General features: G+C 44.9%; 1 protein-coding gene across 4 annotated transcripts in view; it reads right to left on the bottom strand.

Annotated features, from left to right (window-relative positions):
* Nucleotides 1-27,491, bottom strand: part of NAB1 (NGFI-A binding protein 1) — a 40,824-nt gene that overhangs the window by 8,800 nt on the left and 4,533 nt on the right. For all 4 annotated transcript variants that reach the window (XM_084778874.1, XM_084778873.1, XM_084778875.1 and 1 more), the window contains exons 2-5: nt 22,197-23,031; nt 11,440-11,573; nt 9,190-9,241; nt 450-539 (exon numbers count right to left, since the gene is read on the bottom strand). In XM_084778874.1, coding sequence (XP_084635000.1) covers nt 450-539; nt 9,190-9,241; nt 11,440-11,573; nt 22,197-23,012 — 1,092 coding nt within the window. In that variant the 5' untranslated portion in view covers nt 23,013-23,031. The remainder of the gene's footprint in view (nt 1-449; nt 540-9,189; nt 9,242-11,439; nt 11,574-22,196; nt 23,032-27,491) is intronic.

The raw sequence follows: 27,491 nt of genomic DNA, 5'->3' as shown, positions 1-27,491 counted from the left end.
ATGTACACGCGTACCCGCACACTTGTCCACCCACACAAACATGCACTCCCTCATATATAAAGAGAAATTAATAAAATTATCTAAAACCACTCAACTAGCAATTCTTCAGTGAGGCTTTATATGAGGTAAGAGCTACAGTGCTGACAATATGCTCCCGAGACCCTGTGCTATTTTACCTCGTAGTGTTCCCTGATATTCAAGAAACATATCGCTTCCTACAGAAACAACTACAGAGAGTAAGTAGGTAATGTCTTATCAGATTTTGTTCACGAACCAAATGAAACCAAGTTGTTCCTGCCACCTTATAGGTAAAGCTGTGGAGTACAAGACACGTAACAATATCCAGAACCAAACTCAATCCTCAAAGACCTCCAGCGGAAGCTAGCTGACACCCCCAGCAATCCCCCAGCCTGCAGCTACCTCCATGGAGCCCATGGAAAGTGTGTTACCTGTGACCCAAGACCGGCAAGCTCCTCGCTCTTGGCTCTGGCTTGCTGGAAGAGTGTTGGCACAGATTCCTGGAAGTCTGGGAATCCATCCTGTAGGGCAGATCATAAGACCTGGGTGTTCAGACTTTGTTACCCCACAAAGCAGGAACAACACTTTATCTTCAGCAGTAAGTAATCTGTGATGTGATGTACAGTGCTTCACTTCAGTGTTTTAAGCCACAATGCTTTATTCTTCCCAGTAAAACCATAAACCAACAAGACGGAAAGCGCAGTCGTCACCAGCACGGGCACGGGTAAGCTCACCCCATGACCACAGAGATGACAACCGGCATCCGACTAATCATCTCCTCACACCGGACATCCGGAGCCTTTTCCTAATTTCTGGATTTATGAAAAGCAAGTATTTGCATGAAAATAGCATTTTCCTACTGTTTCGACTATCCAGTACAAAAACAAATACACAAACAAACATGTAGAGCCAGAGCCCTCCGCCAGGAAGTCATCTTTGCTGTTTTCTAATGCTTTCTACAGTGGTTCTCAACCTTCCTAATGCTACTTCACAACTGTATTTTTGGTACCTTTATGAAATTTGCTACTTACCCAATATAAGTTTCTGATATGAGGCATCTGATACGTGACCCCTGTGAAAGGGCTGTTCAACCCCCAAAGGCCTGTGCCCCACAGGTTGAGAACCACTGGTTAAACGCCTCTGCCAGTTTCTCGGCTTCAACTAGTGTGATTTTCCCCTGCTAGGAGTGGGCACTGCTGGGCTTTAAAAAATATTTGTGCCAATTTATTTTTGTTTTGACATCCAGAAGTTAATATATTATAGTTGCAAAGGCTTGTGAGGTAGCCTGCGATGTATACATTAGCGTTGCATGAGCTTGTGTATTACTGTAACTTGTTAGTGCTCCAAAGTTCAAAAGGCAGTTTGTTTTAGAAATTCAGTAAATAGCCAAATTGCCAGGGTTTTTTGTTGTTGTTGTTGTTGTTTGTTTGTTTGTAATCCATCTAGAACTAACTCTGTTATAAATAACATGGTAAAGACCTAAAGGAAAAGAAATGATTTGAATTGCCACCCAAGTTGAATTTCCCAGTGCTGTCCAGTGAGTCCCCTTTACCAGGATGAACCTACGAACACCTGCAGTGCCCACCCTCGCCAGTCTACCTGAGCTGTTCAGAGGACTGCACGGGCCAGGGCCTTTATGGAGGGCCTTCTGTGCCTGGGCAACGGTTTAGCTCTATCTGGTCAGGTCGTGTGCATCTGGGTGAACCTGCCTGTTGGAGGATGGCCTGATGTATTTTGATGCTAATTACTGCTTGCTGTCTCTGTGACCCACCTTTTGCTTAATAAAAGTCTATCACCTGGGCAGGGAAAATGAGCTAGGCGTAGCTAACATTTCCGGGCCTGGAGAGAGAGAAAGAATCTTGGGAGGAAAAAGAGAGGCCGGGAGGAGGGAGAGGAGAGGAAGGCCACTATGGGTTAGATGGAAGAGAAACACACGGCCGGCCTGGGTGGAGGATTTGGCCCAGATGAAGAACATTAGCAAGTATTTGGGATTATGGATGGGAGGTAGCTTGATAGACGTTATTAGAAGTAGATGGCATGGGATTGAGGCAGGTATGACACACGTGCCCCACCATGGGAAGTAGTTTAGAGGATTGATATCTACCCTGCCCCGGGCTAACTAAGGCTATTTTAAAATATAACATGTCTCTGTGTCTTGATTGATTGCTAGCGGGTTAGAAATGCTGCCTTAATAATAATAATAGGCCTAATAATAAACAATTATTAGGCCATACTGATGATTTAATAACAACACCCGCCCATCACTTCCTTCAAGTTCTTTTTAATTGTCTGTTTGCTGTTCTACATGAAGAAAAAAATTACAGCCAACCATGATGGCTTTAGTAACCTTAAGGAAGGCCATAAGGGTCTCCTTACAGAAACCGTCATTACCAGTGCAGCTTCCCCTTTGTTGGATAAGCTGTATGCTATTTATTTATTTATTTATTTATTTATTTATTTATTTACACCCAGATCATAGCCCCCAAGCTACATGTTTTTAACACAAGGATAACAACTAAAAACCGAACTATTACAATAACCTAGCCTAAAAAAATGTGGTGATGTAATAAAATATTTTAGTTTATTTGAGATATAAGATATTGGCTCAAAACATTTTCCCATTATAGTTTTTATGTACCATGCTTTCAAATATTTAATCTACCAAATTAATTTCCCAAATAACATCTAATTAACTATTTTTAAGTAAAAAAAATATTTTATTGTTTTGAGATGGTCTTATCTTGCAGCCCGAACTGGCCCAGAGCTCACAATGTAGCTCAGGCTGGCCTTGAACTCCCAACCTTTCTGCCTCGGCTCCTGAGGATTCACTTACAAAGGGCTAGTTATCTGCTGTTTGAAGTTAGACATGAAATAACAAGGTTGCCAGTAAAAAGCAAATGACTCTGACTCTGTGAGAGCTTTCTGCACTTTCCTATCCGCTGTACTGAAGACGCTGCCTGCCCAGCCCCCACACTGACATATAGGAAAGCACAGACTATAGGCAGAGGGTGAGTTAGAGTCAAGTTTACACAAGAGCATGGAAGTATACTGTTTTCTTAAGTTTTTCCAGTTTTTTTTTTTCTAAGAATTTTCCTACCCCTAAGACTCCAGCCTGCACTTGAGCAAACTTTCCTTTAAACTCGAGCTAGGGGACTTGGTTCAAGCATCCAGGAGAGTCCTGCTGGCTCTCGGAAGCCCAAACTGTACTGGTTCCTGTTTCACAAACACTGTCTCCTTAACCCTCACAAACACCGCCACACCTAAGCTCAAGGCATACGGCCCTAAGGTCAAGGCAATTCTGAAAAAATTGCCTGATGGGTGTTCTTCATGAGAACCGACTTCAACTCCATGATTTGTGCTGGTTTGAGGTCTGATCCTATTGCTATTTCTGGGATGCAGAACAGACTATTTTGTCCCTGGGTATATTGTCCCATCTGTAAGAGGGACACTACAGCAGCTAATTTATGTAAGAATTTTTAGGCGGAAAATGCACACACACAAAAAATACTTAGCTCAATGCTCTACACACAGGAATTACCCACACACAAAAAAAGTTTCTCTCGTTTAGAAAGTTCAGGAAAAAAAGCCACCAGGTTTAACCAAAGTAAAACAGCCCAGTGTAGGTGACTTACCCATTCCCCTGTTACAAAGAGGGAAAGAACGTGTGTTAGGGACATGTACAGTATCTGAGCACAAGTGAGGACTACACATTAAAACCATAACCAGCAAGACAATCCTGGGACACTGGTAGGCAGGTGTTTTGGTGAAGAGCACAGCCGGGATAGAGCAGCAGACAGGAGAAGCTGATGTGCCTGATAAGCAGTCCACAGAGCCTGTCGGACAGCAACCCGGCGGCTTAAAGGGAAAGAGTTCTTCAGAGGGCAAACCCAACAGGCTGCACGCCGCCGTTTCTCATGGTTACAGTAAGAGATACCGTAAGGAAGGGCACAGAGAAACTAGACGTGCAGGCCAGATGCCGTGGGGCCTGCACACACAGTGCTACACACTCTGAATCTCAGCTATTACACATTCCACTCACCTCAGCAGTGAGGAGCAGCCACTGGGGCTCCCCAAGAAGTCTGCTTGGCCCGAGTTTAGGACAGCCACACTAAACCCACTGTGGGGAAGATAGAGAACAGTGGCCTGGAGTGTGGTGGGGACATTCACTACAATGGAGGCCACAGGACCAGGCCTAGATCCTGAGGGGACCCAGAAAATGGATGGAGTCAGCCAGGGACATCTTTTTCTAAGGGCTGGCAAGCGTTTCCTGTACATACACCAGGGAAGTACGTGTGTGGTGACTTTGGACAAGGTGGGGGGAAAGTCAGGGCTGGAGACTCAAGAGCAGCCACCGGTTTCAATAGCAGGCTGTGGGTGGGGCTGCTGACGGAAGGCCCACACGCCCCAGCATCTCAAACACTGGTTGAAGAGGTTCGCGAGGGAGAAGGAGTTAGCTAGTCTTCTCATGCTAGGACCAGATGTGTGGTCTCAGCGAGCCACCCTCATCTTTCCCAGCAGTCCCAGTTTTTCCACGGGGATTACATCACCTGCTTTGCCTGCCCAGGGGAGATTTGTGGGTATTAAATGAACTAATGCAGATGGCAAATCTCATCAGGGTGTCTTCATAGTCAGGACTATTCAGGCACGAGAATACTACCAAGCTGGGGAGGGGACCTTCAAACTCTGCACGTGAAAACTGGCTGGGAAATGCGTAGTGTTCCACTGTCACCAACAAGAACCAAGCTCTCTGGAATATATGACCTTGAAACAAAACAGCAAACATCTCCACGACACTGGTCTGATGGTAGAGGAAGAGTCTGGTCTCCCTTACTGTGTTTGGTACGAGGCTTATTCTGGGCCTCTGTGGCTTTCTTTCTAGGCAGCAGCTGTACCATGGTATGAGCAATGTATCTCCATGTCAGACCGATAGCGGCTGCCATTAATCACGGTGTTCCCTTGGCGATGAGACTCTGGGTCCCAGCAGCAAGGAAATAAGATGTATGTTTGGAGGCTGCTCATAACCTAATTAGTCTCAGCCCTTTGGTCTCCTCCCTCTGCCACCAAGCACCAGCAAGCTGCTGCGAAGTCACTGCCCAGCTGTGTTAAAGAGGCAGCATGCGGCAGCAGATGTCCTTAACCCCACACGCGCATTCTCCTTTGTCTCTATTCACGCTTTCTGTATGAAAAGCAGATTGTACTGTTTCTGCTTTTCTGATCCCGAGAGAAGAGCCTACGACCAGACCAGCTTTTCCTTTCAAAAGCTTAGTCACAGTGTAGGTGGAGATTCTGCCTCTGCCTCTGCCCCTGCCCTCCCCACCCGCTCCCCTCCCCGCTCCCCTCCCCGCTCCCCTGCAGCAGCTGGCAGATGCTTCCTCCTTCCTGCTCAAACCCAGTTCTCTGCCTTTACAGGCTCTGTTAACAAGTTCAGTTCTTCAAACAGTCGTTTCTGGCCTCTCTGCCCCACAGGAACAGGAGAGCTGCTGCCTCTCACTTCTGTCCTATTTCTAGTAACTCCAGCAACCAAAGAAAACTACGAAAACAAAGGAAAAGATAGCTGCAGAGTCTCTCCATGCAGCCAGTGGCCACCACCAGGCTGGGACTCTGTCCTACCTCCCTCCCTAAGAAGCTCCTTTGGATACTGCCACTACTGGAGATAATGACAGTTTGTTCAAGGAACCGGCTGTGTTCTTAAGACAAAACAAAACAACATCAAAGGTTACTGACTGACTCTCCTGTTAGCCAGTGTTTTAAAATGTTAAGCAAAGACAAGACGTCCAGGTGCTCTGGCTGTTCTATGATTAACTGTCAAGCCATTTTCCCATGTCATGAGCAAATCAGACACACATTTTGGGGATACTTTGTCTCTTCAACATACCTTTTATAGCCATTCTAAACAGGAAGCTATCCTAGTGCTCTCTCATATAAATGTATTTGGTAGCAACCATTGTCAAGTTTGCTACTCAAAACTTACAGTTGTTTACCAGGCAGCTGTCCTTGGATTAGAAAACAGAGACCGCCAGCCTCTGCACACACGGTCCCCTTTACAAGCGCAGAGCAGAAGGCAGGCTTTTAGCCCAACACTGCTCTTCTGCACAGGTGAGGTGTTCTGTGACTACTCATGAGCATGCAGATGTAAGACACACACTCAAACCCTGGCTTTGCCACTGGACAGCAACACGGCAACTCTGGGTCTGTCCTGGCTGTCAAAGTGAAATCATCAAGCACCCACAAGGTTTGTGATAAACGTCCATCTGGCAGCTGTCACACCATGGTGTGAGTTAGAAAACCATGGCTGTTTATTTACTGTCCCACAGCTAGATGCTTTGGGGTCCCTAGTGAAAATAAGGATAAGAACACATAACACATTCATTTTTTGTTCAGCTCAAGGTGGGTTTACTGCAGCTGCCCATGTCTGCAGGAGCATTACCAAGCTTGACTAACACAGACACAGGGCTTAGATAGGGGCTTTCCCTAGACCCGCCTACTTCCATGGTGCTTTCCCTAAGGCTCACCCAAGCAGGGAAAGCTCTCTGTGTGATTATCTCATTTACTTTAGACATTGAAGAAATAATGTTCAAAATCTCTACATATTTTAATGTCTAAAATTCCATGTAAGGTGATACACATCATTTAAGGGCAAAAGATAGATACTTCTATACAACTTATGTTAATTCTTTAAAAATCCAATTACAGTCATCATCCTGGGAGAATGGTGTGCCCTCAGGGAAGAAAAGTCAGAGGAGTATTTCAGATTCATCTACCCAACTGTTCAAGTGCAGATTGGGAGGACACAGCCTTCAGCAGCAGGAAGAGAGCGGACTGACCTTGGACACAACAAGGACACCACTGGACACAGAGCCACTTTACTAGTGTACCCTAAGGCACCGACAACAGCACAAAAAATTGTTTCCTTCCCAACTAACATCAGCTTTTGTTGCTGTTCATTGCAAAAATATCCTGATAAACAGGGAAACCAGTGAGCAACTTGGTATGTGTTTTTACCAGTGGTTGGAGCAGATTCCTGAAACAATGGGAGAGAAGCACTGTATTTTCTGGCAAATGAGATGACTGAGTGTGTAAGAAGACCTCTAACTTTTCCAGTTAAAATATACTCACTGTATAAGACTACCCCTCTTCCAGTGCACACGCCGTGCAGCTGACTCAGATATGTGTCTATTTGCAGGCAGGGCACAGACAGCAAGGTGCTTTATTAAATGCTGGCAGATAGCCAGTGTCAGCCTATACTGCCCCTTTAAGGCTCACTCCACACTCAACCCAAAGATGCTCAGCCCTCCAAGTCAAATGGGTGGATTCTGTACAGGAAGACGTGAGCAGCTTGCTCCTCCCAGCTTCATACTCCCCGCACAGAGCAGGGAATTGACCATGGAACCCACCACCACCACCACCACTATATGTGCTGGACATATGAAGCAAGCTGCAGGTAACCCCAGCGTATAAGACAACTCAAGACTCTGGCACGGATTTTTTTTGGGGGAGTTAAAAGTCGTCTTTTACACTGGAAAATACGGTAGTCTTGGTTTTAATTTTGGCCTAAGCAATTAGGAATCTGTCCTACATCCATTTTTATGTTACTGTCTTCAAGTAAGGAATAATCTGGGCAGCACAAAAATGTTTACTAAAGTGACAGTAAAATTGAGTTCAAAGAGTTCAAAAACCTCTCTGGCTTCAGGTTTCCTCATGAGGTGCTTTGTGTCAGTCACATCTCTAGACAAATATTCCTACGTACTGTTTGTCTAAACATGATTAGTGTTTTATTTCTCTATCTTCCCCTCATTCCAGTTGACCCTTACAATGCCACCCTGAATACCCACTGGCACTCCTACCTTCTTTAAAACCCGGCTCAAATGCCACCTCCCTAGTGAAGCCCCCACTCACACGCCCTCACACCACAGCCTCCTGAGAGGCAGGCGCTCACAAGGCACTAATACTCAGCAACAAGTATCACAGGAGCAGACCCTGTGACAGCCAGTGCCACCCACCCCAGGACCAGCTTCCAGGAGCATGTGGACAGCTCCAACATCCGAACATGACTCCGAACACAGAGGAGAACTAGGCTGGGGCTACGCCAGACTTACAGACTAGAACATGCGTGACATTTATCATGCACATGGAGAACACCGCAAAGAGATTGATGGCAGTGCCTAAGCTAAACTAAACGAAAAAAGAACCCCAATCAATCATGAATCACTGTCCTACATTCAAACTAAGGGTGCCATTTATTTCTTGGATCAAGTTAGGAGTCTAGCATGTACGTGGTCTCTAAAGAGACTTGAGCTAATTAGTCACTAGTCTTACTAGGGAGGGTAGAACTTTTACAGGAAAAGGCAACACTGATTATTTTAATTCTGATCTGAAAACTATTTAGCTATTCAAGGCGGCTTTGTGATCCTAATAAAATGAAGAGGCAGACATATAGAACTTTTTAGTTAAATTATCTCCAGTGAGATATATTTCAAGGAATTGAAAAGTCACAGCTAATGTAATAACCCAACACTCTTGAGTTTCTAAACTCAAAAATACTGCAGAAAACCTGCTTAAGTTTCAGCTTAGGGCCATTCCCACAGCTCTAGAGGAAGAACAGCATCTCCATCCAGCCATGACCACACACTCCAGTGTGGAGCAGCACGGCTTATGTGAAGACCAGACCAGGTCACAGCCATAGCGGGGTCCAGTGCTGCGGAGAGACAGCAGCAGCCGTCGCTACTGGAACTGCACCTTTTCTCCTGTAAGTGTCCCCACGGCACAGGCCACCTGTTTTCTCTTGGTAGCAGCCACAGTCAAATCTACAAATCTTCTCCTTGCCATGATCTCAGGGTGTAGTATGATTAAACTGTCTTACAACATAGCCTGCTAGTCAGTGTCAACACGCCTCCTGAACTGGTATCTGAGGCTAGCCTGTTTGAATAGCGCTCCATGTGAACGTCGAGATGGGACAACAGCCCGGAGGGAGAGCGGGTGGTCCACGCCTTTCCTCCCAGCACTCAGGAGATTGCAAGTACTTCAGAGTAACAAAATTCTATATTGCTTTTAAGAGTCTATACTTGTTTTACTAAATTATGGGGCCGTTCTTTTTGCTTGCACTGGGAAATTTTAACATTATTTTGGTACCTTATAAACAAAGCAAAACCAATATATTACATGTCTCCATACCTCCACTTTAATTCTCTTTGGAGATAATTCATCTCTTTCACCACATTTTAACCTAAAGGGAAGAGATAAAGAAAAAGCTTGAGAAGATAGCACATTTTATTACTGAATGACATCAGTCTGTAACAGTTCCTCGGAATATTTAATTCTGAAACCACAGCATGATGAATGACATACAGTAACCCTTTACATAATGAAAGCGACTGTCCCATCATTTGCAAATGAGTATTAAGGGAGATGTAGCTACCACTGGATACTTTAAAAAGCCTCTAACCTGAGAACTCTACCAGAAAAAAAGCACTACTTCATGTCAATGTAACAAAAAAGTATCAAGAAATGTGTCTCCTTAGAGTTCAGCAGGAACCATTAAAATGGTCACTTGAAATGACTGCAGACAGCTGTATGAAACAAGAACTGTTGTGCCTTCCTCGCAGCACTGCTGACACTCCTACCTGACGCAGAAGTCCACCCCAGCATTACTAACATTCCTATGACATGGCATCGTCAGTTCTAGGACGTCCCATTCTTTGAGGCACCACCTTGATATATTCTTCCCAACTCAACTATGAGAAATCATGAGAAATCAATCTAACTGATATATCACTATAAAAAGACACTAAAAATAAAAGTCTATCTTGAAGCAGGAAAGATGCAATTTTTAATTGTGGTATTGTCTCCAATAACAGAAGACTACAAAGAAGAAGCTACAAGCAGCAAAGGAACCAGCTTCCTCCCAGCCTCACCACATCCGGCTGTCGGTGAGTGGGTCAGTGTGTCGGAGAGACTGTGGGGACCACCGCATCAGCACGCTCAGCTCTGTGTGAGAGAGTGGGTCAGTGTGTTGGAGAGACTGTGGGGACCACCGCATCAGCAGGCTCAGCTCTGTGTGAGAGAGTGGGTCAGTGTGTCGGAGAGACTGTGGGGACCACCACATCAGCACACTCAGCTCTGTGTGAGAGAGTGGGTCAGTGTGTTGGAGAGACTGTGGGGACCACCGCATCAGCAGGCTCAGCTCTGTGTGAGAGAGTGGGTCAGTGTGTTGGAGAGACTGTGGGGACCATCGCATCAGCAGGCTCAGCTCTGTGTGAGAGAGTGGGTCAGTGTGTTGGAGAGACTGTGGGGACCACCGCATCAGCAGGCTCAGCTCTGTGTGAGAGAGTGGGTCAGTGTGTCGGAGAGACTGTGGGGACCATCGCATCAGCAGGCTCAGCTCTGTGTGAGAGAGTGGGTAAGTGTGTTGGAGAGACTGTGGGGACCATCACATCAGCACGCTCAGCTCTGTGTGAGAGAGTGAGTCAGTGTGTCGGAGAGACTGTGGGGACCACCGCATCAGCACGCTCAGCTCTGTGTGAGAGAGTGGGTCAGTGTGTTGGAGAGACTGTGGGGACCATCGCATCAGCACGCTCAGCTCTGTGTGAGAGAGTGGGTCAGTGTGTCGTAGAGACTGTGGGGACCATCGCATCAGCACGCTCAGCTCTGTGTGAGAGAGTGGGTCAGTGTGTTGGAGAGACTGTGGGGACCATCGCATCAGCACGCTCAGCTCTGTGTGAGAGAGTGGGTCAGTGTGTTGGAGAGACTGTGGGGACCATCGCATCAGCAGGCTCAGCTCTGTGTGAGAGAGTGGGTCAGTATGTTGGAGAGACTGTGGGGACCACCGCATCAGCAGGCTCAGCTCTGTGTGAGAGAGTGGGTCAGTATGTTGGAGAGACTGTGGGGACCACCGCATCAGCAGGCTCAGCTCTGTGTGAGAGAATGCCTAGACTACAGCAAGAGCTGTCCAGTCCCAGAGACTGTAAACTTTCAAAGGAGACGGAGAAGGATTGAGTGAAAAACAAAAACTGCTATTAAGATCAGAAGCCCCAGTGGCCACCGAGCAGTGGGCGGCTATGGACAAGTTATGTACAGTTCATTTATTTCAAAACCCAGAGAAAGGCTTTGAGTGTCTTCACCAAGAACACATGATAAATATCTGGACAGGTAGGTCTAGCAACTGATTTCAACATCACACCCTGCATAACCTATTCAAACAGCAAATGCTTCCCACTGACACGAACATATTTTTATGTTTTTAAGTGAGCTAAAAATAATTTAATTTTAAAAAAATCTCTTTGAAACAATGTACTGAAAAGTCACTGGATTGTTTAATTCTGCATCAGCCATAATCTTACCTTCTCACAGTCAGATTCTCCCCCAATGAACAATGTTTTGAGCTCTTCCCCTACCTGCTGTGCAAATGCCTGGCCCCCGCCTTACCTGGTGGCCCTGTAGGTGTACTTGTAGGTAACTTCTCGGGAAACCTGCCGGGCCAAGGCGAAAAGCTCATCTCTTCTTGTCAGCAAGGCATTGTCCTTCACACAGAGCTGAGCGGCTGCCTCATTCACAGTAAGCTGACACAAAACAAAAGTTTTTAGAAGTATAAGCATTTCTACTTCATTAGCTAATAGAACGTTAGACTTAATGTGCAAGACTCGCATCTTTATAGGGAGAAATAATGCACAAGGCCCCTCGTTACCGCTTGTGTCAGATGTCCCAGGAATAGCTGGCTTCCTGTCCTCTAGAGCCCCAACAATCTGAAATAATTGTTGAGCTTTTACCTACTAGCATGTATTTATTCTGTATTTTTGACTAGGTAGGTAAGTTTGGGAAAGACAAAGTAACATTCTGCATCTCATATCTCTTCAGAAAAAAATGCAGCCACGTTGATTTTGAAACGGTGACAGTCTTTCCTTAGCTAACCCTGAACATACACAGCCAGGCAGCTTCTTACATGAGCTGACATGAAAATTCCTAATGTGACACTAATCAGCTTAAGCAGCAAAGCTGTGACAAGTAGAGTGGCGCTGGGAAAGTGACATCTCAGGCTAATTTTTTGTATTTGCTTGATTCGGTAGTTGTTACAATATTGCCAATATCACTGCTGGCTCATCAGACACCTGCACTAAAACATAAAACAGCAGATATCACGGTAAGCTGAAAACTCTTAACCTGTTACCGAGCCAGCATGTTCCACACAGTTGTGCCGAGCTGATGCAGGGGCTGCTGCCTCCTTTATAAAGCAGGACATGTCCTCAGTGTGGGCAGTGGCAGGCAAAGGGCTTGGCGTTAGCAGACCTGGGATCAATTCTGCTCAGCCACTCATGGCTGTGTGACTGGGCAAAGATGTCTCCCAGTCTCATCGTGTGCACCACCTCAAAGGCTCTCACAGGAGGACATGGAGCTACACCTGGCAGGAAATTGCTGTTTAGCTCTTGTTTTGTTTTTATTAAAAAGTTTACTCGCCTCTTCTCTCTCCCCAGGCACCTCACTGTTACCATTAATAACTTCTCTTATTTATCTATAGCAAGAACTGTCAACTCCTTTTTTCATCCATGTAATTCTGTCCCTTTAATTTATACCACATTTTATGACAGAAACTTGACTTATTTATATCAGCACCTAATATCAGCTCAATGCACAATAAATTCTGTTGACTGATTAGTGAATTTTAAAATAGTTTATAATTGTCATTTTTGCTATACATATAAAATGTCATTCCAGGAAAGAGCAATGCATGATTTAATCCAACTTAACCTAGATAATGCCAGTTCTTCGGGTATCACAAGCAAAGTAGAAAAGGCTGTGCATACGCATGCATCTTTGCATGCGTATCTAATTATTTGCTTGGCATAAGCTCCAACAAATGGACTGTTAGATTACAGAATACACCAAATGTTAATGAGATTTTTAAAAGGATCTTTATATATATATATATGTGTGTGTATGTGTGTGTGTGTGTGTGTGTGTGTATATATATATATATGTCTTAAGTGTATGTCATATGTGTGTGCAAATACCTGAGAGGCCACAGAGGGTATAAGGTCCCCTGAAATTGTCTTCACAGGCCATTGAGAGCCTCCTGGCTGAGTGCTGGGAGCTAAGCTCAGGTGCTCTACAAGAATAGCAAGCACTCCCAACCACTGAGCCACACTACCAGCAGTGGCTAGCATTTTATGTCCTACCACAATTTCCCTTTGGATAAACTACTCCAAAGAGTACCATGAAGCCCCATGGGAAGACCATTCCTAGAATCCTGACCGGTGTTGTGTTTTCCATCTTTAAAAGCTTTACCTGTATCATTTATATAAATGGCTTTTGGGTTTGGTTTTTATATGCCTGTGTTATTTCTAAACTCTATTGCTAGTGGCATGGCAGCTTCTTCCATTGTGGTGTTTCATTTCCTGTGGATTTCGGGATTATGAGTTCAGCACTAACTTTGCACCTGTATGTGGTACAGGTCTCTTACATTTTTCATTGGCCTTATAGTCTTTGGAAGTTGTCTTAGTCACTGTTCTGTTGCTGTGAAGAGGCGCCCTGACCAAGGCAGCTCTACAAAAGGAAGCTCTTAATTGAGAGCGTGCTGGCAGTTTTAGAGGGCATCCTAGTCCAGCTTACTATCGCTGTGATGAACCCCATGACCAAAGCCACCTGGGGTGGGGAGGCAGCTCATCACTGAGGAAAGCTGGGACAGGCAACTCAAACACAAGGGAACCCGGAGGCAGGAGCTGATACAGAGGCCGGGGAGGGGTGCTGCTTACTGCCTTGCTCCCCATAGTTCGCTCAGTCTATGTTTCTATAGAACCCAGAACCACCAGCCCAGGGATGGCATCACCCACAATGGGCTTGGCACTCCCATATTGATTACTTATTAAGAAAACATTCTATGGACTTGCCTACAGCTTATGGAATCATTTTCCCAACTGGGGTTCCCTCTGCTCAGATGATTCTAGCCTGTATCAAGTTGACATAAACTTAGTCACTGAGGGTTAGTTCATTATCTTTATGGCGGCACTTATGGCTCTGGAGCAGCAGCTAAGAGCTACATCCTTATTGGGAGTGGGGGATGGATGGATGGAGAGAGGGAAGGGAGAGAGGGAGGGAGGGAAGGAGGAGAGAGAGAGAGAGAGAGAGAGAGAGAGAGAGAGAGAGAGAACATGAGCAAACATATTGGGGGGCTTTTAAAACCTCAAAGCCACCCCTAGAGACACAATTCCTCCAAACATATGTTAGGTGACACAAATGTTTACCATCATGTGTTATGGCCTGCAGTATGACACACAAGTGTCTAACATTTGTTATGGTACAGAGTATGACAATGACACAGGTATCTAACATCATGTGTTAGGGCACATAGTATGATTCAAATGTCTAATAGCATGTGTTATGTGTTATGGTATGTAGTATGACACATATCTAACATCATGCATTACAGTATGTAATGTGACACAAACACCTAACACCATGCATTACAGCATGTAGTATGACACAAGTATGTAACCTCGTGTGTTATGGTATGTAGTATGACACAAACACCTAACATTATGCATTACAGCATGTGGTATGACACAAGTATGTAACCTTGTGTATTATGGTATATAGTATGACACAAACATCTAACATCATGCATTACAGTATGTAGTATGACACAAGTATGTAACCTCATGTGTTATGGTATGTAGTATGGCATAAATGTCTAACATCATGCGTTATAGCATGTAGTATGACACAAGTATGTAACCTTGTGTGTTATGGTATGTAGCATGACACAAACACCTAACACCATGCATTACAGCATGTAGTATGACACAAGTATGTAACCTCCTGTGTTATGGTATGTAGCATGACACAAACACCTAACACCATGCATTCTAGCATGTAGTCTGACACAAGTATGTAACCTCGTATGTTATGGTATGTAGTATGACTCAAACATCTAACATCATGCATTATGGTATTTAGTATGACACAAATATGTAACCTCATGTGTTATGGCATGTAGCATGGCATAAACGTCTAATATCATGCATTATGGCATGTGGTATGACACAAGCATCTAGTATCATGTGTTATGGCATGTAGTATGACACAGGCTCCTAACATTGTGCATTTTAGTGTGTCTCCCACCGCCCTCCCTGACTCTCCAGCTGTACTGCATGTTCTGGAGTCGGTTTTAGGAGTCACAGCAAGGCTGGGTTGAGTGCTGCTCAAGGGAGACTGGCAGCGTCTTTCTTTTCCCTAAAGCATCAGCAAAGACCAGCTGCCTCCCAAAGGGTTTTCTTTATCCTCGTCATTGGTTGTCTTGCTTTTGAGACAGGGTTTTATGTAGCCCAGGATGGCCTCAAACTCTCTATGTAGCAGAGGATGGCCCTGAGCTTCTGCTCCTCCTCCTCCTCCTCCATTTCCCAGTGACAGGACTGCAGGCATGTGGCACCACTCTTGGACCCTGGTGGGAAAGGCACCTTGTGGTTGAAGTTAAAAAGGAAACATGCTTTACAGAAGGCTATCACATGAACTGCAGCCTCAGCAGGCCCTCAGCTACATGACCGAAAGGACCCTTCTCAAGTTGCTTTCTGAGTAGCCTGTGTTTTTTTGGGCGGGGATGGGGGGTGGAGGAAAGTTTCGAGACTGAATTTCTCTGTGTAGCCTGCCTTTGCCTCCCCTAGAGCTTGGATTACAGACATGCAACCAGACTGAGTAGCCATTTTTATACTCATAAATCTAAGTTACTATGGAAAGCCCTTGGTTACCACTGGGATACCTGAATTACCCACGCTTCAAACTACCAGTTTAGGTACAACCACAGAAAATAATTTTTCAACATAAACTGAAAACTGTCTATATGTCTTCTGAAAACTTACTGATAAGCAGGAAAAACTGCCTAACACATTCAGTGTCATGGAATTTCAGCTCCAACAGACTGAAGTGGAGGGGGCTCCGCCTGCCCTAGAGGACCCTCCTGACAGAGGACGAAGGCCAGGGAAATAGAGCCAGCTCACTCCCAAGCCGCAGTGCGAGCTAAGTTACAGAATCCCTCCCTTCAACTGCCTGTCAGTGTTTCCCAGATTTCACAGCAGTAATCAGCAATTCGGTGACTTAAATTTTTAAAGAAAAATGTGGTTGCTAGCTCTGACACTGCTGGCTCTTGCTGAATGCCACCACTGCAGTGTTCTCAAAGTGAAAAGTGATAAGCTACTCCCCCTTTTAACTGGCTAATGCACTTCTCCCACTTCCTATTTTCATAGTCCAAATATCAAGATTATATTCTTATCTTAAAGATGAAGACTTCCTAAGGCTGGCTGTCAGTCATTTATGACTGAACGTAAAGCTTAACTCAGCTGTCTTTATCTTCAGAAAAAGTGGGTTATCTGATTCTCTGAAAGTTCCTTCACTGTAGTTAATACGTTCATCTTTAGTGACAAAATTACTGCAACTTTCAGTGAAGTATTGTTGACATAAAAAACACTTGGCAAATGCCGGGTGACAGAGAGGCTCAAAAGGCAACTGGGGCCTTGTCCTTTCCCATTCAAGAGTGAAAGGGCCATGACTGCCCCTCACCCCAAACAAAACCAAACTGTGAGGGTTGATCTCAACTGTCTACAGGCCTCTGGGCATGGCTGCCAGGGATCACCTTGACTAGGCCGGTTGGTATGGAAGGCAGACTCAATTGTGGGTGGCACCATTCCCTGGGCTGAGAGCCTAGGCGCAACAGAAAGGAGGACGTGAACTGGTCCTATGCGTTCACTGCTCTGTCCTTCCTGACCGCACATGGACCAGATGCTACTGCCTTGACTTCCCACCGTGATGAACCCTGAGCTAAAATAAACCCTTAAGTTGCTGTTGTCAGGATATTCTAAGGACAGAAAAATTAAGACTCAAGCCAAACCAAAACCAGCCAAACAAAAAGTGAAAAGCGCCAAATAAAACAGGCAGAGAGGGGAGGCAGGATGGCAGGGACATTTCCTGAAATGCTTGAGGGGTCAGGAGACGAGTAAGGCATGTGAGCACAAAACGATAACGGCAGTACCTCAAAGAGCAAGTAGGGTACAGATGAAGTGTCCTAACTGGATGAAAAGCTTCCATCTCCCCACATCACAAGTCTGAGAAGTGTGGGAAAGGACCAAATGCAAAGCTTGATGCTCCCCAGAAGGAGGTGACGTAAGACATCCATAAAGCTCCAAGCACTAGTGTTAGAAAATCACCTGTTACTCGGGAGCACTCGAGGAAAATTACCCATCATGCACCTCAGAGCTATAAAGGAAGAGAGCAGAAGACAAACCTCTCTTGTTCCTCACACTGACCTTCAGCACTAACTCAAACTAGACGGCCTTAAAGACCCGACCCCCAGGTTTTGTCTCTTATTCACCCATAGGAGCAAAAGCAGAAAACTGCTAGGGAAACCCACTCCTTCCAAAGTGTTCTAAGAAATGTGAGTCGAAGAAGTTAGAATCCAAAACAGGGCGAGTGAGACGGTTCAGTGGGTGTAGGAGCTTGCCTCCAAGCCTTCTAGCCTAAACCCATTCCCTAGGACTAGCATGGCGAAGACAACCAACCACATTGTAATTCAGAGAGAAATCATTAGAAGAAAAACAAAAGAATGGGGGTGGGTAGATTCATTCATGTTTAGAAACAAACCACAAAAATTACAAATAACTCATGAACCAGTAATCATAAAATATTAACACTTTAACAATGAATCAACACACAGTTAAAAACTCAGAGCTACAACTGCTTAAACTAGAAATAGCAAAGTAATAGAACATTAATGAACCCAACACCCAGTTTAATTTAGAAGAGACCACAGACACAACACAACCAAAAACCTCAAATAGGATAATGAGTTAGCCCTTCTTTAAACAGAACACACTCTTTCTATAAAACGCAGAGTGACATTTTAGGATTCATAAGCCAGTCAGTGTCACAGCTGTCCAACTTGGCCATTGTAATTTAAAGGCAACCACTGACACTACGTACAAAAAAAAAAAAAAAATCACAGGCTGTTGCAATAGTTTATTTACAAAAACAAAAGGTAGGTGTGGTAATTTGAATAGGAATGGCCCAACATATTTGTGTTTGAGTGCTTGGCCCATAGAAAGTGGCACTACTAGGAGGCGTGGCCTTGTTGGAGGAAGCATGTCACTATGGAGACAGGCTTTGAGATCTCAAATACTCAAGCCACACCCAGTGTGGCACACAGTCTCCTGCAGCCTGTGGATCAAGATGTGGAACTCTGAGCTCCTTCTCCAGCCCCATGTCTCCCTGCACGCTGCCATGCATCCCACCACGATGATAATGGATTAAGCCTCTGAAACTGTAGTCAGCCCCAATTAAATGTGGTTGTCTCCTGTCCTTCAGCACATGCTCACACCAAGAATGTGCATGTTTCTAAGTTTTATCATTGCCCAGCAGTCTGTGTGTATGTACACATCAATTACCTATTATCTACTTTTAAAATCAAAAGTGTAAAACAATGTTCTATTGTGTAATTTTTTTTTTTTTTTACTGTACAGGATACAATGCTTTTGGGAACCAGTATAAAAATGTTTACAAGAAAAAGTCCTAGGGACTTGTTGGAGTGGACTTATTTCCAGGTGCTGGAGATGCTTGTAACCACTATTCGAACAGACAGCACTTGGCTTTGAAAGATTGACATGAAAGCACCCAGAGCTCTTACAGAGAAACCTCTGAGAACATTTAGATGGAGCCAAGGAAGTCACATATCTCCTGAAACTGAAAATAAACTGGCAACATTTCTTAACCTTAGATATTTAGAAATACTAATTCCAGCTTTGTAGTTGCTGTCTTTATTGTTTACAGGTAATTAAAAAAAGCGCAGGAGAGCACGGAGTCCTCTGGCTCGTGGGCCCCTCAAGCAGGGTGTTCAGTGACACCCAGTAACTGCATATGCTAATTCCAAGGCACCAAATCACAGACTTGATGTGATTTCAGTCATTCTTGCTAACCAATTCTGTAATCATAAACTTCAGCCTTCATATCCAAAATCAGTTATTTTAAAAGACCAGATGGTAAAATAGCTGAAAACAAGAGTAACATACAAAAGTCAGCCAGTGATAGCCATTAAAAAGGTAGTAGGGAGAGAAAATTACAATTACAATTATATCCTTTCTATCACGTTGTAGATCCTAAAGCAAAGAAAAATTAAATATATGTAATATAGACATTCAACATACAAGAATTTGACCAAACAAGAGTTGTACAAAATACATGTGAAGAAAAGCACTTGAGGCCAGCCTGGTCTACAGGGTGAGTTAAGGACACCCACAGCTACACACAGAAAGCCTGTCTCAAAAAAACCAAAACCAAAACCAAACAACAACATAAAGAATTATAAAATTAATTACTGAGGAATAGAAAAGATCTAAATAGCGTAACACATATACTATATTCATATATGTCCCATTATTATAAATATGCCAGCTATTACTAAATTAACCTACACAAGAAAACATCCATAATTAAAATGATATATATTTTTAGAAACCTAGTAAATATATCTAGAATTTTATTTAGAAGAAAAATGCATGAGGTTACCAAAACCTTGAAAAACAAACAAACAAAAACAGAAAAGCTGTAACATAACGCAACAGCAATAAAGAAGTGTGTGCTTTTCCATGCAACAGACTACACTGTAAAGCTGCTCGGTTGAGGCAAGTCTCTCCTACTGAGGAATACAAAGCTCATCTGAGCCACGCAGGATCACATCAACAGACACAACCAGGTAAAACCAAACCCACATGTGATAAAACAGGAAAATATCCAAGGAAGATGACTGTGTGGCAAACAAAGGACTTATGTCCATGAACTACTGACGTGGGTCTCACTATATAGCCCTGATGTCCTGGACTTTACTTTATAGACCAGGCTGGTCTCAAACTCACAGAGATCCACTCGTCTCTCCCACCTGAGTGCTAGGATTATGCCCAGAATTAATCAATTCTTTAGAAGACAACTGAGCTACTAAAATAGTTTTGTGGACAGAAAACTGATCATGTTATAGGGAAAGAAACTCACCATCCTCTCTAGGAAAAGCAAATCTAAGTTTCCGTCCGTTAAGGCTGGCAGAGATTAAAATGTAAACTGCATTACCAGCAAGTGTGGATAAACAGACATTTGCATAGCGATCAGAGCAGCACAGCGTTTTCAGCGTTTTAGAATGTGAGCGAGCAGCAATTAGCAGTGGCTTGAAACACTACATCTACACACTCCCTGATCCCATGATTCACACGCTGGGATCCATTCCACAGAGCGGAGTGCACAAGACTGTAAAGTATGTGTGTGATGGTGGCTGGAGGTGGCTCAGGGGTCGGGAGCACACACTGTCATTGCAGAGGACACTTGTTCAGTCCCCAGCACCCATGTCCCATGGCTGACAGCTCCAGATCTGACACCTGTGCCTTCCACAGGCACTGGCACACATACCTACACAACAGACCCACAGGTGTAATTAAATACAATAAATAATTTTAAGTGTGTGTCACTGTGTTCACATGCTAGTATATATAGACTTTTAAAACTGGCAACAATCTAAATGGCATTGCAAAGCAAAGAGTTAAGGAGGATAATAATGGCCCACAAAACTGGCCACAGAGGAATCAGGTGGCTCTCCGTGGAAGCGTGGAGTTTCCCCACTAACAAAGGAACCTGCAGACCTGTTTGGGAAACACGAACTCATGTCTGTCCGTGTAAAGATTAAGTCTTGGGATGCTTACCGGTCAGTAATTTACATCTTCTTATATAAGAATTCCTTCTCAGTGAATATGTGTTCCTTTCCATATTAAAGCACAAGACGGGGAGGGGCACATGACGTTGAATGAAATACTGTGTAGTCAGCCTAACATTATTTTCTGGAGGATTGTTCCTTTCTTCTAAAGGGTATGTGGTTATTTTTAAAAAAAACTCTCACTATGGAAGTCTTTTTTACCTCTGAAAATGAATCATTTTCTAAGCACCCACTGGACACATTAGACTCTAGGGATAAAAGACTGAAAAGACATTATCCAGCCGGGACAGACGAGGATACAAATATATTACAACAAAGTGACAGAAGTGGACACAGGATGAAAAGGAAATACATGGAGCATTCTACTTAGAGGAAAAGATCTGTGCATTGGCACAGAACAATCAGGATAGGTGTTGGCCAGATAAACAAGAAAAAAGCAAGTGAGTGAACAGATGTATGCACATACGCAAATGAGGTGTGCATGTGTGTGTACGTGTGTGTGTGTGTGTACATGTGTGTGTGTGTGTGTGTGTGTGTGTGTGTGTGTTTCATGCATAAGCAGAACACTGCTGGATAAAATGCTGTGGAGACCTTTGTATGCTGAGCATACAAGATTCAAAACTATATTTTCTCTTCCAAAGTTCATCTAACAGAATTTTGTTTACACTAGCTGTAAACTGCCTTATGTTCTGGTCATTTTATGATTTGCTTTTTTTTTTTTAAACAAATGTTTACAAAATAGTTTTTAAAATGAAGGTCCACGTTTAAAACCCTATTTTATTTCTTAACTAAAAAACAAATCACCTTGCAAATGTGAAAGTTATGGCTCACCGGTTGAATTCTGACATCTTTCTAAAACCTACCTTATACTGTAGTTTTAAAACCCAAACGGGTCTGAGTTCAACGCAACACAAGGCCAAGGGTAATAAACTTGCCTCTGCTCACAACAGAGCGGTCATGCTTCAGAGTTTCCAGGGCCCCCTTTAAACCATCAGCAGGCTCCCTGTAGTGAACAGTGACACACACACACACACACACACACACACACACACACACACACACCTCATACCCCGCCACCCCCACATATACCCCATACACACACCTCCTACTCTCACCCCACAACCCCAAACACATACACCCCATACACACACCTGCCACCCCTACCCCATACCTCCCGACACCATACCCCTCAGCCCCCCAACACACACACCATACCCCAGCCCCTATCCACATATACCCCATACACACACCTCTTACCCCCACCCCATACCCCCAACTACACATCATACCTCCAGCCCCCCACCTTATACATACACTTCCTACCCCCACCCCATACACCCCACACACACACCATACCCCCAGCCCCCACCCACATACACCCCATACACTCACCTCCCAACCCCACCCAATACACGCCCACACACCCCACCCCCAGCCCCACCCACAGGCTCCTTACCTCATGCAGTGTGAGGTGTTTACCATCCTTTCTCTTGGAGTCGAATCGGCCATAGATGGCGCTGTACTTTCGGATCTCCTCCTCTTTGTGCGGATCTTCATCACTCATGTCGAAGATGTGACCAATCATTTTGGCCAACTTCTTATTGTTCTTCAGCAGCTCTTTCACTTCGTTCAAGTCACTTCTGGGCAGCGTGGGGGCCATCCGCTCCACACACTCGGCCACAGAGAGCGCAGCGGCAGCGTCCAGTGCCTCGCTGCTTTCCTTCGGGGAGGCTGGGGAGCCCAGGTCTGCTGGGGAGAGGCTGTGCTCACTCTCCGTGGCGTGGTGTCCTTGCCAGAGCCTGGACTCACTGACACTCTGCAGTGCTAAGCTTGCCACCTCTGACTTGGCCTGACCCAAGCTCTGCACACAGGTGGTGGCGGCACACTTGGGGATTTTTAAGTGGGGTTCCCGAGCGCTGCTATTCCTTTCGTAACTACTGCAGGATATTCCCAGCCATGTTGGCGATCCCTCTGGTAATTTATAGATGGGTATGCTACTGACGGGAAGGGAAGTCAGTGGCTGATTGAAAAGGCCAGGGTTTGTAACCCAGTCTCTCAACGCCTTCTGAAGCCTTCGAACATGAAGGGGCTTGCTTGCCATGCCCACGAGCGCCATGATTTCTAAAAATTCCTCTTCTCCAGCTTCACACAGTTGCTGGACATCATCACCACCTTGTTGGATGAAGGCATCGAAGTAAGAGAGCAGGTTGGCTTTCTGCAATATTCTATACAGCTGCAGCTCCCCCAGGGTCCTGGGTAAGGCTGTGGCCATTACTGTGGATGGGCGTGACCTACAGAAAGAAGAGAGGAAAGGCTCAGCATACTTGCCTCAAGCGGCTGCGGCACTGCACACTTGAGACAGCAACATGGACAGAGTATCTGCAGAGCAGCTGGTAGCTAAGGATGCGCTCCCCACACACAGACTTTACCCAGCTCTGCTCTTCACAATCCCAAAAGTCAGTTGCTCAACTGACCTACGCTCTCAAAGGAAAAGAGCCATTATACACAGCCTGGGAAGTCAGACCAACGCTCATACAAGGTTTACCCCTGAAAATGTTCTTTTCCCTTCATTTTCTTTCTTTCATGGTGTGGGCACAGTGGCGAAAACGAGTAAAAATTAGCAGGAAGTAAGAAGCCACTACATTATCAGTCACATGATAAATGTATCATATTATGTCTGATCTTCATGCAAACCCGCAGAGACCGTTATTTTCTTAATCCAGCCAGCGAAAGAGAGGGATTTCAACCTGAACTGAAGACAAGAAACTAGGCAGCATATTTAGAGGTGGGTGGGTGAGGGAGCGAGACATGTACGCTGTTGGGAGGGGACAGAGTTCTCACTCATCGATACTTTCTGAGCTCAGGAAGGAGAGCTGGCCAAGTACTTCCGGGCACGTGCACACCACAGACAGACATGGAAGACCACCTCTGCTGGCACAGATGACTGGCTGGAGAGAACAGAAGCAGGGATCCTAGGAGCACACTGGAAAAGAGAAAGGCACCATGCCTGGACCACCAACTAGAACGCTGTAAAACCTGTGACCTCAGCCACCACCCCCCAATACAGACCGAGTCTCTCATCACTCTAAGTGCCACCTGCTCAGCCCTGTCTCCTGGGCCCTTTGAATTATCCACGTTCTGACAAACTACCAACCTCCTCCAACTCCATGGCTCTCTATTTACATGGACTAGCATAGGCATGGCCTCAAGCGGTCTCCTATAGATTAAAAAAAAACATTAAAACACAGGCGTGGCAGCATGTGCCTTTAATCCTGGCACTCAGGAGGCAGCGGCAGGCATATCTCTGTGAGTTTGAGGCCAGCCTGGTCTATAAAGCAGAGTCCAGGACAGCCAAAACTACACAGGGAAACCCTGTCTCAAAAAACCAAAACAGTGTGTGTGTGTGTGTGTGTGTGTGTGTGTGTGTGTGTGTGTTTGAAAAACACTTTTCTGAGTCCCTCGCTCCACTGGACTTGGCCAACGAAGCAAACTGTACAAGAAGATTCTTACTTTACACGTCGAGGCAACAGAAACTGCAGGTTTTGTGAAAGCCTCAGGACTTTGGGACTATGTCCTAGTCTCACCATCTCAGTCCTCTGGGCAAGCTGTCTGTCTTCTAAATCACCTCAGCAAGGCCCCATCTAGGCAGGGTCTCCCACCTAGACACACGAGGCCCCCAAAACATACCCTCGAGAGGCAGAGCAAACTATACTGCGGCAAACAGAAGGGCTTCTGAGGTGTCTGGGCAGAAGCAGAGAAACTTAAGCGCTAATCATTTACCTGACGCAGCTACTCTATGTCCCTTCACACCAGAGCAGAGAAATCCTCCGCGTAATCCTCCGCGTGCATAAAGCATGCATATGCACACACCCTTCCCACGAGAGGACTGGTGCTTTACAAGGTTGACTGGATGGTACACTAAGTCACCTCATTTGTTTCCCAGATCATGGGATATAGGAAACAGTTCATGATTTAGAGGAACTGAATTCTCCAGTCATTTTACAGCAGTGAGGGGGGGGGGGAAAAAGGAGTATTTATTAGACAAATGTAAAAATATAAAAGTATCTTTTAGACTCAAAAGACTCTCAAATTTAGATTGTAGTCTTGAGGTAAGGCAGAGAGGTTTTAGAAAACAGGAGTTTTCAAGTCTTATCCTTTCTCATATTCTTTACCAAACCTCCAAGTTCTTTGGAGAAAGTCAAGACTCTCCAAGACTTGTCAACTGGTAAAAGCAGCTAACAATGTAAAGAGTGATGGGAACAAATGTACATTTCCAAAGTCAAAATAACGGATGAAAGACAGACACACTGTGCAGATCCCAGGAGGCTTTCTAAAGACCCACAGCTGCAGTTGGGAGAGGAGTTTTCTCCCAAGCTCTGCCCCCAGGAAGATTGTGCGGCTTCCTTCAAAACCTGCTGTGATAATTTAAACACCCACCTCTTCGTACGGTAACTTGATTCAATTGAAATCTCCTGAGATTTTTCTGTTTCCACAAAATCTTTAACTACTCATGCTTCCATATGGAGGTCAAATAGTTGGGACCAGCCTCTGCCTGTGTCTCGGTCCCAGCACCCCGCTGCATCCTGGCCGTTGCTGACACAGGAAGTCCACTCAGCTGAGACACCATGGAGCACCAAGCTGAGTCTGGCCTTCTCATAAAACCCACAGTTTAAAGAAACCATTGACTCATCCTTGCTGTTTCCCAAAGAATATCCAGCTCTGCTGCCCCTGCAAAGCATACAATCCCTACACCTTGGTCAGAGAACAACCACAGAAAGAAGAATTTAAAAACAGGGGGAAGAATCGGAATCAGTTTGGGAGAGATTATTGCTCAGTAAATACTAACAAGGGGCTCCTAATCCTCACACAGTGTCTGTCATGTTGGCCCAGCCTGGTCACCTGCCTGGCTGTGCTAAGCAAACCGAGCAGCTGTCTGATGCAGAAAACCTTACTGCTCAACTCTTGGCTTTGCTAGGGGACAGAACTGTCCAGGCCTGGGGCTGAAGACTCAGGGTAAGGCAGACCAGGGGAGAGAGAGAGAGGAGCCCTTCCATTAAGCCCGCTGTATCAGGACCCGCTCGGCTACCTACCCAGAGTCCCAAGGGACTACTGAGTTCTCACCAGGGCTTTCCAGTTGCCTCTTCTGCCATATGCCACTCCCAGAAGTGTTTTCACGTGACTCTGGTAACGGCACACTACCGCCATTTCCCTGTGTTCTCCTACTGTATTCTTTGAAGATGTTGTTGGTGTACAGGACACAGAACGTCCACAATATTTTTAGAGTTGATTGATTATTTTATAATTGCCCGTGCTGAAAATGATGCCTCCTATAAATAGGTAGAACAAAATGGCGGCAGTGTGTCTAGGGCCATGTCAGAAATTGTTAGAAAATCTGTCCTAATCTTAAGCCAAAATGTCTCTAATAAATGTGTGTGTTTAAGAAACTTGTCAGCAACTCAAACAGCAATTTTTAAACTCTAACATCCTAACATAATACAATCTACAGGCATACTAATTAGATACCAGCCCACTACAAAATGATGGATGGATATATATATATATATATATATATATATATATATTAAGTCTTTGTCTTCTGCAATTAAACTATTGGTTTTATGAAACAGAAAACTTTACATGTACAGTAAAAACAATGCAGTTCATAACCTCTAACAAGTCTCAAGTGTGAGTCAGCAGGCTTCTAGCTGCACTCATGGGTACTGTGTGAGGGAAGGTTGTGTGCGCGGTGCAAGCCGTGCATGTTGTGTGCTCAGAACCAACGCCCCAGTGAAGACACAGGAGGTAACTTAGGCCCTCCCGCTGGAAACACCTTATCCTCAGTATACATTTAATTCCCAATCTTTTGTTTATTTATCTGGTTTTTGTGAGTTCCGAAGCCTTTTACTATTGCCCAAACCTTCACCATCCCACACTCTAAATTACATGCCCCTATCTGGGGTCACAACCCCCACGTTAAGAGCCTGTGGATTAGTGGGCAGACTATGGAATCCAGTACAAATGAAACTGTTCATTACATATGAAAGCAAATGGACACCTTCCTAATTTCACAAGGTACAAACTGATGTAAAGTGTAGCTAAATTTGTAACTTCGAGAATGTCCAGAGCTTTCTTGGTGAACAATAGTAAGAGTAAAATAATCCTGTGCAGTTTCAGGATTTTATTTAAAAAGTGGTTCTCATACCTGAACTACTTCCTGAACTGAGGCTGAACCGTTCCTACCCAAGGACTGCCAAATCCTTACTTGGGGTTCCCCGAGCGGAGGGAGGGTTCCCTGATCCGTTCTCCACAATCCCTTCGGTCCTTTCCATTGCTCTACTTCTCCTGTCTCCCTGAAATCTTTGTTTCCTCCTCTTCTCTTTTCAAAGCCCCATGTCCTTAGGCCACATCATCAGCATCAGCCTTTTTCTTTCCGTTCCCAAAGCCTGGTTTTCACTGCTTCTTCCCGCACTCAAGGCAGGGATGGCTTTTCCCTCTTCTCCCCAAGCTTCCCACGGCTTTAGGAAAGCAATCTAAACTATTCATATCGGCACCCTGCCCCCAAAAGCCACCTTCCAACCCCTTCTCTCGTGGCCCTGTCCTGGGCAATCTTCCATAACCTTCCCAGGAAACCTTTCACACGCACCCTGGCTATAGATTTTTCTCTTGATTTTCAGACTACCCACAGTAATGCTTTTCTTCCTCTCTGCCCAGTTCTGTTTTGTATTAACTTATTCCAGTATGTGAAGCCCTG

The sequence above is a fragment of the Acomys minous genome (assembly GCF_964271855.1).
Source record: "Acomys minous genome assembly, chromosome: 4".
In the NCBI taxonomy this organism is placed as follows: Eukaryota; Metazoa; Chordata; class Mammalia; order Rodentia; family Muridae; genus Acomys; species Acomys minous.
The sequence above is the reverse complement of the archived record's forward strand: the minus strand, read 5'-3'. Positions and strand labels throughout refer to the sequence as shown.